The sequence below is a fragment of the Nipponia nippon genome, unplaced genomic scaffold (assembly GCF_047370975.1).
Source record: "Nipponia nippon isolate SJK-2023a ecotype South Korea unplaced genomic scaffold, ASM4737097v1 scaffold_1, whole genome shotgun sequence".
NCBI classification, from domain to species: domain Eukaryota; kingdom Metazoa; phylum Chordata; class Aves; order Pelecaniformes; family Threskiornithidae; genus Nipponia; species Nipponia nippon.
Genome location: NW_028262290.1, coordinates 5506391 through 5519028, shown reverse-complemented (window position 1 = coordinate 5519028; position 12638 = coordinate 5506391). Strand labels below are relative to the sequence as shown.

At 42.6% G+C, this 12638-nt stretch overlaps 1 protein-coding gene across 4 annotated transcripts in view; it reads right to left on the bottom strand.

Moving 5' to 3' along the window:
• Positions 1-2397: 2397 nt before the first annotated feature.
• Positions 2398-12638, bottom strand: part of TRAPPC9 (trafficking protein particle complex subunit 9) — a 523335-nt gene continuing 513094 nt past the window's right edge. For all 4 annotated transcript variants that reach the window (XM_087743404.1, XM_087743675.1, XM_087743585.1 and 1 more), the window contains one exon: positions 2398-5653. In XM_087743404.1, coding sequence (XP_087599530.1) covers positions 5474-5653 — 180 coding nt within the window. In that variant the 3' untranslated portion in view covers positions 2398-5473. The remainder of the gene's footprint in view (positions 5654-12638) is intronic.

Genomic DNA, 12638 nt, shown 5'->3' with positions numbered 1-12638 from the left:
GGGCACAGCCTTCGGGTATGACGTGATTTCCCAAGCAAGCCTACGCATGATTTATGCCTTCAAGGTTCATTACTGTGCTTGGTATAGATATACACTGAGCACATACTGCCCTGGAAGGATCTTCTGCACTCCCAGGCTTGTATAAATCTATCCCTCACATATTAAAATAGCAGTGCCAGATTTTGATGAGATGTCTTCTCCTTGTACCAGGGCTCCTGGGAGCCAGTGGTGATGGCCCATGCAACGTAATGGGACAGGGGCCTCAATCTCAAATTTGCGGGTTCAGATGCAGATTGTGCATCTGGACACAGATTTAGCAAGTTCCCCAGGCAGATACGTGACTGAATTAGCTGTAATCAGTGGGTCTATTAATGTGCTTAACATTAGGCACATGCTTAGATATCTTGCTGAATCAGGAACACAGGGACAATAAGTAATCGATATATCCACATACAGCACAAGTCCCAGTGGTGTTACAGAAATGATGCATCATGAATGTAGTAGCCTAAGAATCACTCCAACAAGCAACACCAGATGGTAATAAAATAGACAAGGTCCCATTCAACTGAAGAATCTCAAGATGCTTTTAAGAAAGGATACGAGAGCCAAACTCCAGTTTAACAACTGAAATAGGGTTTGAAGCAATTTTTTTCCCCAGTAGATGACCAAGGTGTTAGGAAGACTCTGATGGAGATGTAGAGGAAGGAGACAGAAAAAGAAAGGGACATGTTGATCCTTTCTGTTGGAAGAAACCAAAGAAAAACAGAAAAGCAGTGAGTGGAAGAGCTGGTGGGAAGGATGAGGTGAAAAAGAGAGGTGAGAAACCAAGAGTTAAATAGAAAGATGCCAGATAACCCAAGGGCCTATGCCCCAGAATAGTCTAAACTGCAGAAGTAAACATGTATCATTGAACACTGAACATGAAAATTGTCCAGATCTACGTGTCTTCTGTATTAAGAAAACAGCATTAGTGTTTACAAACCTCTGCAAAGCATGTACCGGTAGGAAAGCCTTCAAATCAAGGATACGAAGCTACTAGAGAGTGTCCAGAGGAGAGCCATGAAGATGGTGAAGGGTTTAGAGGGGAAGCCGTACGATGAGTGGCTGAAGTCACTTGGTCTGTTCAGCCTGGAGAAGAGAAGACTGAGGGGGGACCTCATCGTGGTCTACAGCTTCCTCACAAGGGAAGGAGGAGGGGCAGGCGCTGATCTCTTCTCCCTGATGACCAATGATAGGACCCGAGGGAACGGCAGGAAGATATGCCAGGGGAGGTTTAGGTTGGATATTAGGAAAAGGTTCTTCACCCAGAGGGTGGTGGAGCACTGGAACAGGCTCCCCAGGAAGGTAGTCACGGTGCCAAGCCTGACAATATTCAGGAAGCATTTGGACAACACCCTCAGACATATGGTGTGAATTTTGGGGTTGTCCTATGCAGGGACAGGAGTTGGACTCGATGATCCTTGTGGGTCCCTTCCAACTCAGGACATTCTATGATTCTATGAAATCCCACCTGTGCCCAAACAGCTGAATTGCAAGCCCAGAGCTCTGGACAGTATGCTTAACATCCCGCAGAGTTGGCAGACAGCACTGTTGTAGCGTGCGTAGTGCAAGTAGGATGGATGCATAGTCCTGTTTCAGTGAGAGACAAGGTGCCCACACCCAGGAAGGGAGCCAGGGGATCCAAGGAAGTGAGAGTGCAGCTGGCTCTCACTAAGGAAAGCTTAAGAAATTGTAGATTGGGAACACAAACACGGGAGCCTCAGGAGTGTTCGACAGAAGGAGCTCAAACAGGGCTGGTCATCAGATGGTGCACACAAAACAAGTGCTTCCGATCAGTCTTCCCAGACATACCACCTCCATAAGTGGTCCCCCTTCCAGCCTTTGAGCTGTTTCTTCAGAGGATGGAAAGAATCATAGAATCATGGAATGGTTTGGGTTGCAAGGGACTTCTAAGGGTCATCTAGTCCAACCCCCTGCAATGAGCAGGGACATCTTCAACTAGATCAGGTTGCTCAGAGCCCTGTCCAGCCTGACCTTGAATGTTTCCAGGGATGGGGCATCTACCACCTCTCTGGACAACCTGTGCCAGTGTTTTGCCACCCTCATTGGCAGTACTAGGACACTGAGGCATAAGTAACCTTTCACGCGAGTGCCTCTCTCTCCCCTCAGCTGACAGTTAAGGGACACTGACACAGGAGCCACATCATGGAGCATACATCTTTCATCAGCTCTGAGGTCACCTAGGAAGAGAAAGTTTGAGTGAAGCTGAAATTTCAGTTTCAGGGTCAAATACATTCTTTCAGAGACAGAATGCAGCATCAAGAGATATGTTATTATTACCAGTAAAAACACACAAGAGCACTGTCAAGTATTATAGACAGAAGAGACAGGCAGAGGTGTAAATAACACAAGATAAGTATTTATTCAGACAGTTAAATTTACACAACTTATGCTTCTCCAATGCATACATATATTGGACCAACGTCTGCTCTCAGCAATGGTGATTTAAATTAGGAATGATTTAATTCAACCAAGTGGGATCATATCAAATTTACATCTGTGTAACAATGCACAGTTTGGCTCATCGTGTTCAAAATAATAGCTGGGTGGTTCAGAGAAATAAAAACAAGTTTACCATTCCAGAAAAGGAGAGCAGATCAGAAAAGTATCACCCTTTTTTCAAGCACTGCAAGGACCAATCCTGACAGCAATCCCAGTGAAAACTTCCATTAAAAAAGAAAACCAAAAGCGATGCAGTATTCTCATTTCAAGTACCTTCCCCTCACCCTTCTCCAAATTACGCTGACACTTAAATATTCTCCTTCTGGACAAGTCATAAATGATCCCCAGAAGGAAGAATTTCTTGTGTTTCGTCTCTCTCACCAAGACAAGTAGAAGTGTGAGAAAATTGGGAAAGATATCATAAATGCCAAAAGCAACTAAGCATCAAAGCTGACAAGGGACAGAGTGGTCTACTATATAATGAACAGATAGACCATTAAGGGTCAGCTCGCACATAAGAACTTATATTTATGAGCACATATGGCAGATTTATAATGGCATATTGGAAATACGCAGCTTGCTTTTGTTATAATAAAACCTGTCCCATTCCAACAGCTTCAGCAGGCTGTGGATCAGGATCCTTCATCAGTAAAGGGCACAGGAGTGCTGCATCCCAGTATAGGCTTCACAGAACAAATATCCTCTGTTCTCAGAGAACGCTCTCAAAAATAACCTAGGAAACAATCCCTTTTAGCTGGGTAAGCTGAAGCATCCTGACTGCAACAGCATCCGTTTCACAATATTTTTGTTTCAAATGCAATGTGGTCCTTACAAAGCCTTAGCTGTATTCCTAGCATCTGCAGATTATCTGCTGGGAATACTGAATAAAACCCAATTTGGATTTTGCTGCAACAGTGTTGTGTAACATAGTACAGAGACACATGTCAAAAGCAAGCTTTTATGGAGAAGATTAACTGGTTTAATTCCTGCTCTCCCGGGATCTTATTTTTCTGCGTATATGCCTATGTAGTCACAGAGAATTCAGCCTCATGGTACAAACTGGTCAACTGAGCTCCACTAACACAAAAACCATGACCAACTCAGCTGCTTGGACCCTCTTTCCATGGGTGTCTCTGGCCCAGAACCACCGTGCAAGTCTAAGGAACAGTTTTCTTATTGGACATTGCATGCTGGCAGCTCACAGAGTAGTACATCATTGCAAGTAAATCTTCAGTTGGTCTCAGATTTCCATCAGTTTAAGACTGAAGACTTCTACTCTGGCATTCCAAGCTGTATACAGAGCCACAGCTCAAGAGCAAACACTGATAACATTGCCACAATACAGTTTTTTAGAGATAATACCCTGCATACACTGGAAATATAGCTATCATGCTATAGCTACAGTTCCATCAAATTAGAAATATATTTAGGATGAATACATTACAGTCATTTGCAAACATGCAATGAATTGAGTTTTGAGCACTGTTGCTCCTGTGGAAAACACCAGTCACATCTAAAAGCACAACTGGGCATGGTGCAGAGAGCCAGAATGAGCTATCTGGGCTAGTGCTCCACAGCATGAGCAGGACGGACCAGGTCGGGCATGAAGTGGTGTGCCCACATTTGGATGAAGCCTAAACAAACAAAAAATCTGCAAAGAGGTTGTGCGCGTAGATTTAGCACGTATAGAGCTAACTGGAGTGGCCCTGCCACATCTTGGTTTATCCACCCCTGAAAGTATACTACCGCCAAATTTAAGAGCTGCAGGCTGTAAATTTAAGAAAAGATTGAGACAGGTTTGAAACATATGGTCCATGAAATAATATATTAATCATACAGCTAAGACATCTCCCTGCTTTACCTGGGGTAAATGCAGGTTTCTTTGTACAAAAACATTATTCTGAAAGACAACAGGCTAAATTTTCAGTACATTCATCAACTACTTTTATGGTCAGGAATTCCATGGCCTTAATTGCCTAATAACTAAACTTAATCATTCTAAAAAAAAGAAGGAAAACAACCACCACATAATCAAGCCCAATCTATTAGCATGAAAAATCTGATCAGAAGAGTTTGCAAAAACTCATGCAAAGTGATATTAATGACCAGCTGATTAATTCTGGTGGCTCTTTAAGTGTCTGCAAACATTTCAAGCAATTGTGATTGTATAAAACAGAACTGTGAAAGCCCAAATTCACAGGCAAGCCCTAGGAAACCCAACAGTTGGCTTAGTTCCTTTCTCAAGGACAAAACTCTTTAGCTCTTCATTGTCTTCTTTCATTTCTTGTTCATAGATCTAAAAAACTAAAGGCAGTGACTTTACCAGGAGCAAGTGGCACTGGGCTCAGGGGAGGAAGAGAATAACTGGAGGCACATTTGCTATTCTTACTTCCAGTAACACAGGAAAAAGCATCACTACTGCTACTTACTACCAAAGACACTGAATACTGAGCAAACAAGTGAACAAGAACAAGCCTGTGAACGAATCTAAGAGAGAACTACACCTCAAGGGTACATGCCATGGGTCCAGCATAAGCCAGGAGGAATTTCATACAGATATACAATTCGTGTTGAAAAATGCTAAAATGGGATTATTCAAGTTGGAATTGAGACCTTCAAACACATGGTTAAATTCGTCCCTCTTAAATTCAGCCCTCAAGACCCTTTCAAACCCACTGATATCAATAGAGTATATGAAAGTATAATGCATATATTAGCAGTTTCAAAGGCTTTTTGGAAACAGAGGAAAACTCTAGCATAGTTATAATCTCTCTCTCTCTCTCTCTCTCTCTCTCTCTCAAATTAGCTAAAGCAGCTGCCCAAATGACTATCAGCCAATTCAGAAAGTGTTCAGCTGTTCCTCCAAAGTAGGGAGTGTGGCCCGGGGTTGGACAGAAACAAGCTGGGGTCAAGCAGAGGATGTGCCAAGCATTTCTGTGCTCTGTGGTTAATCAAACAGCACACAGTACATTTACGGTTTAGTTTGGACAATAGGCTCCATAGCACGGATGTGGACACTAGGAAGGCAGAACCAGGAGAGAGGTAGCTCTCTGCTGCAGTTGTCTTCATGGAATTTGATATTCAGGTAGAAATCGCCTGTGTAGAGAAAGAGGAGTGCTCCAAAGTACACAGAGTCTTTGGTCGGCTTCACCTGGAAAAGAGAACATGGAAATCAGTATAAGAAAATCAGCAACAAAACAAAATAATTGCACTTCACAATTCACTAGCTCCTTCAAATGATCTCAAAGTACTCTAGATTCACATCTCAATGTTGCCTTCACACAAAAAGGAGTAAAGATCTTGCCCCTATTCTAGCAACGGTAAAACTGGAGCACTGAAAATTAAATCCTGTATTATTCTCTCATGCAGCAAAGCTGTGGCACAGCTCAAACCAGAATACAGATCTTCAGGAGTCACTGATTCCAGAACGGAGTTGGTTTAAGGCCGAGGTCACCCAAAATCTTTCCTTAGACTGCGTTTAGCAACATCTGTATTAAAGGTCTAAATCATGTCTCTGAACTCATGTTAAACACATGGTTAAACACCATTTAACAACTTAGCAAAAACTAAATTCATCCCAACTTATTATTCAGACACAACCTGACTGCAAATTCTAATCAGGAATCTTTAATAGTCACTATCATTGAAGTAATTAAATTTAGCAAGAAACATCCCACAAAAAGTAGCCACCCTGATTTAACTCATCCAGATTAAATACAGAGTTCACACTGTTTCTACATTTATATATCTCCCTTCATCACAAAACTATTTACAATCCATATCTTTACAACAAATAATATATGTCAGTCCATCATTTCAGCAAGACACTTAAGTAATTTCTAACTTTAACAATCCCACGACTGTTCAGCATGTGATAATGTCTGAATTAACATCTGCTTCCACAAGATGTTAAATCCAGTTTCAGGGTGCCTAGAATTGGGTTAAAGTTGCTGCAAATGCAAAACATGGAATCAGCACAAAGCCATTCCATTGGATGGAATTTATTCAAAAAATTGTGAAAAGGCAACTTCATCCCAGCAGAAAAGACCCAATAAAGGGCACCTGATGCTCCTCAGTACTGGTCTTCCCTCAGCCAAGACCATCTTACCGGTTCCTTTCTGCTCTCTGGACCCTGAAACCATCAACTCAGGATATACTCATGGGGTAATCCCTACTTTCATGGGTAGGCCTGGGCCCATGTGTTTTCTTTTTTACTTGAATACTCATTGGTAATGGGCCTTTCTTTGGTCATCTCCAAACACCTCAGTGTCCATCATGTTACAGAGTCCAGCGTTGATTCCAAATGACAGCATGACATACCACTGGTCAGCCAAGCTGAGCCCCAAGCCCAACCACAACAGAAACTCTGGTGTTGGATCTAGAAACACTGAGCTGTCCAGATGTGCTGGACTTGATTGGATTCAGGGGGAGAAAACCTTTGCAAGGGACATCACTAGGAACCAATGGGACATTATGACGTCGAACAGTGAAGGGATGGGGCTAAGGCTCCGAGACAAGTTATCAGGATTCTTGCCCACTGTAAAAAATGTGGTCATATGTTAAAGTGGGACATCAACAATGGGGTATTAACTGGGAAAGTGTCTATGGACACCATTTGCTGAAGGGCATCTTGCCATTGCATAGGAAGACCAGAACAAGGATGATGACTAGATCATGGTGGGGGAGAGGGGGGAGATGACCCACTAGAAAAAGTTTTGAGGGGTGTGGGGCACCTCAAGAATATGGCAGAGAGCTGAAAATTGCCTGCCACCACCTCCAGTGAGGAAGGTTCTCTGTAGCTTTCAGATATGAGGGGAATGAGCTGTTTGTTTCCGTTTTCTCCTATTCTAGGTTTTTTTGGACCTTCATCGCTGGGTCCTTTAGCCAGCAGACACGCACCTCGCATAGTCCCCTGGGGTATCAGGCTTCTTTGTTGAACCTCCCTAAATTGCTGCTCCTGCACAGGGGCCTGGCTGTTCACAAGCAGCAACATCATCAGAGCTGGCAGAGCCCAGGCTCCCTTTGGCTTTGGTGCTGAGCACTTTTGCTGACCTACAGCAAACTTGTATCAGCATCGTATCATCCACGTGAATGATCAGAGCAGCCACAGCTGTTCTCCTGACCCTGTCCTTGGCATCTCCCCTCCCGTTCTTGCCCTCTGGCATTGTGTCTGGACATGCAGAACAACATCAAGCAGTCTCCCCTCTTGCTTCCTTCCCCTCCTCCCGGGGCTGCCTGCCTTATTTCCACCTCACTGGAACTGATGCAGACTTGCATCCAGAGGAGGACAGCAGCAGGCACTAATGCAAGCAATGGATGGAGGCAAACAGCAAATGAAGCCTCCTCAGGACCCATACCTTTTTCAAGTTCCCGTCCATTTTTCCTAATTGAGCTGCACCATGAAGAAATATCTGTGACAGCATTGATCAGAGCCCTTGACTAGAAGGAAGGTGGCTTCAGGTACAACAGCATCAACACAGTCTTTTCACTCATTTGAAGTTCTGCCTACATGGTTGCTCATTTCTCCTGCCTTTACAGCATAAGTCTCTGCACCAGTCATCAGTTTCTTCATCATAAGCGAGAAGAGCCAGTGAGGCAGGCCGTGGTATGCATCCAGTTATGCCTGCAGCCCGTCTCCCTGTGCGCAGTATGCACAGATCAGACAACAACGTTCACGGTTTAGGGACTATCCACATCTGTATGACCACTTGTACAACCTCTACTCTAATCAACACTTGTGGTTTGGGAAAGAAACAGAGAAGCAAAAGTAGCTTGAAACCTTTGCACTGTTGAGATGCAAGTGGCTTTGCAGAAATTACAAGAAGCTTCTTCCAAAATAATAAACAACTTCGGAAAGTAAGGCTGCCTCTCCAGTGGGGCTGCCTACAAACATTCCCAGAAGACCATGAGTACATCAGCAGCAGTCAGGTCAGTAGAGGGCAAGATCCAACCCAACTGGTACACTGGGCACAGGACTAATTTTGAGGTTAAACCACCTACATTTAGGTGTCTCTCTGCACACTAGGTATCCAAGCTCCTACTACAGTTAGCAGACATCTAGTCAATGCAGCCAGTGAGGCAAACACAGAATGGTCTGCCTGGCCAGCCTATAGCGTCAGGATACAATTGCCTAAACATAGGCACCTCGTGACTTTTGGGATGACCTAAGGCACTGAGACATCTGCACAGGGCTGGCCGGATTTACAGGATGATTTATAGGAGGATTTCTGGCAGTAGTGGAGGCCCATAGCACCTAAATGATGGTAGACACCTACTTTTAGGCAACTGAATCTCACCCCTGGTGTCTATGTTAGTGCAAGCCAGGTTCTACCAGCTGCAGACTCCATCTCTATTGACTAATGGGAGCTTAGCTGGCCAGCATCCATGGTAACACCTACTCATTGAGATGTGTCAGTCTGGGACTGAATCCACCCAAATGTCTGTAAAGTGGATCTCCACATCTGAGCCAGCTGTTCAACCCAAGGATTCATCTGATCAAATGTAGAACGAGGTAAAATATCCCTTAAACTCCATCAGTTCTGGTGACTACCTCTCCACTGCCTGTGAAGGGAGCTCAGGGTGACTTGTTCAGATGTGTACACAAGTCAGACGTTTCCCGCCATAGCTGACAGTACACATCATCCCACTGATTGCAATGCATGATCCAGCTAACCTACAAGAAACATGAAGACCACATCCTCATGCCTGATCCAACCCAAATTTGTATTGTCATTCAATCTAGCAGGACTGCTGAGTCGAGTTGGAGTTGAAACAGATTTTACTAAAATTCCATCAAATCATGGAAACCAAAGATGGGAAGCTTCTACCCCAGAAAAAAATGACTGAAGAATCAAGAAAAAAATGCCCACATTACTCCTCTGTTCCACTGAGACAGAAGAAAAATTAAGTTTCTAGCTCCATCCTAATCCTTCCCCGATGCAGGCTACCATGTGGGACTGTGATTGCTTAGAACTAATTACTACTTATTTATACTGCTGTAGTACTCAGGGAGCTCAGTTGGAGATTAGGGCTAATGCCAGCTACTGTTCGCTGCCCCAAAGAGTTTACAGTGCGAGTGAAACAGTGCCAAGAAAACTAATTTGTTCCAGATGGGCCACAGAGGATCTGCCAGAAGTGAGCAAATGTTCATCATAGCTTCTGAGCTGATTCAAAATGACCATCTACTAATGAATTTCTCCTCGTCTTCCACTACTAATCACTTGAGCTAGTGCGTGATCATACACGCAGGAAAAAAACCTGCTTGAGAATAGTAATGGCAAAAGCAGGAACAACAAGAAAAGATGAATTGTTGGTAGTTACAGGAATCTCCATAGGAGATATTTTTTTTGTTTTTAATTTCGCAAGCAGCAACTCTGTCTGATCAACTAATTAGTCAAAAAAACCATTGGTTAAGAACTAAGAATTTTTAATAATATGGCTAAAGCTAAACTTTCAGGATGTGAAGTGAGATAAAAAATAAATCAATGCAATGTATTTTAATGGGTGGGGGTCCACCATGTTATCTCATGTTTCAAAACCCTGCACTGAACAAAAATGTCTACTATCTAAATGATAACTGATGAAGTCACTTTTTCCTGTTAAATACAGACACAGAAAGGTAAGGTTAACTGAATTAGAAGTTGTGCTTAAAAATAAAGATTTTACTTAATTTAAAATGCATGGAAATATCTCAATAGCCTTTAAAATTTTCAGTAAAAGAATTTGCTTTTTGAAGTAGTATATCCCAGCAGAGACTTTGTGACACAAACCCAGCCTGCTGCGTTGCATTGAAATAAGAGCATAAAAAGGTGAATAAGCACTCATTACGTTACTTCCAAGATAAATCATCTAACCTGGACTTCAAGCCACAAGAAAGAGAAATACAAAATCATATGACTTTTACCCTTTAAACAATTTATACCCATACTGCGAAGCAGCATGTGCATGCTGAAAATTCCTGTATATGTCCCCTGTCTTCCAGATAGCAGCAGAAACTGCTTTGAAACTTTTTAGTCTGGAAACAAAAATAGTTGTGATTTGCTGAGCACCAGTCTTAGTATGAAATCAACATTTAGGAAAGCAGAGGGGTTTGGGGCTTTTTTCCCCCAAAGAAATCACATTCAATTGAGCACCAATAACGTTGTATTTTCTGCATCAGCATGAGAACAGACCAGATTTTCAGGGCGTGAGAAGTATCTTCTCTTGCTGTAATACCTGATGCTCCCACTTGTTCTTGACCATCCACTACTGATACGCCAAACCATACGCTAGCTCTCCATCCTTCCTCCCACCCAGCTTGGCAGTGCAATAAATCATGTCACCACCTCCCTGCCAGTGTCAGTGGAAAGTCAGCCCAATTAGCTTAAACTGCTGACGACCGTAGTTTTTGCTAAACTGGCCAACTTTGCACGAAAACAAATGCTCATGCCACCTCTCCCACTGGGTCTGCTGGGGAAGAGGGGAGCGTCTTCCTGCAGAGAGGCAGAAACAAGCAGCTGGGAAACCGTAGCATCTCAAGCCACCTCCATTAAACAAGCAAAATAACCATGTGCCCATGTCCTCAGTTTATAAAAATAATGGGCACTTGTTTAATAGCTTTGAAAGAGCAGCACTGAGTTACAACAGCACGGAATCTGATCCACTGCCTCAGCTTTCATTTATAAAAAAGAAAAACTCTGATTTTCTTTCATCTCACCCAACCATGAGCTGCTTCAGTTTCTTAACCAGCATCTGTCTGAGTTTCTGCCAAACTCGGAGCACAAACACAATTCTGAGTATGTTCATTCTTCCTTGAAGCATCAAATGGACAAACCAGGACTTTCTTCTTGTCCCCAAAACAGGTGCAGCTTTCTGAAATCTTTTTTTCCGTTACTGAATTAGTTATTACGGGGGATGAAAGGGCCTCTGACAGCATTAGATACACTGTTTGAAGAATTTTCTTCCATGATCAGGGCTCTATGCCTCAAAGAAATATGACTAAGCATTTTTTCTGGGACCCTGTGTAGGGCAAGTAACAATACTACATACCGTGAAATATAACATTTTTTGTCTAAGAGTCGACATTTTCTTCATTTCACCTTTTTGGATGAAAAGGAGGACAAATAGCAGAAAATGACTCTATTTTTAATTTATCAGGGACTGTGTTTACAGGAGAAATGTCACAATACTGAGCAACGGGGCAAAAGCGGAGACCGTAACGTATGAGAAGGCTGCCTGGGCAGGCACAAGAGATGTGACCTCCTGACTTTTTGCCCCGTAGGAGACTCAATCAGAAGGTAAGAATACATCATGCTGACATCTCCCTTTTCCCTCATTAGCCTGGAGGGTCAGACCCTTCGGCAGCTGGGCATCCAAACACTGCCACTCTGATTAAAAACCCCACATTGTCAGAAAGAGAGTCAAAGAAAGCCATCTCTTGATTATTTCTGTTGACATATTTAAATTATTCAGCTAAGAATATAGTTAGTCCCCATTAAAATTCAAGTTGATGGTGTATTCCATGCTCATTAGCTTTTTGAAATATTTTTTTTCCCATGATGCATAATTGAAAAATGTGCATGGTGACTATCCCCGTGGTTAACCTTTAATTTCCTTCTTACTAAGGTTCACTTGAAAATTCAGTTTTGACAGGTACATTTTATTAGCTATCCGAAGAGCTGACCTAAGCAAAGGTCCTAAGCTCTATCCCAAACACTCACCCTCTTCTTCATGTTTATTTTATAAGTTACCAGAAATACTACTTATTCCACTCTGCAGTACTGTCCGTATGTTTTTTATTCCTGTTTTTTTGTTGTTGCTGTTTTTAGGGGAAGGGTGTGGGAGAGAGTAGTTTTATCTGTATTTTCAGTGTCTTGCCTTAGAAGCAAAAAGCTCCTAGATTTGAATTTCTTAAAGAAGAATTTGAGAAAAAAATAAAAATCTCGATTGTTCTAAAAAGAGATTTTTTTGTCCCATTTTAAGCACGTTTTCTATTTTTCTTTATGGTTTTATGACAGTACGCTAAGTGACAAGGAAATGAACCAGCTCATCATATTGGTCATTAATGTTTATCATTTTCTTTTTGCAGTCTGTTGCATTTCCTCAGGACCTGACTGAAACTGATTTGCTGAGTTCCTTGGCTCAGCCTGGGGAATATT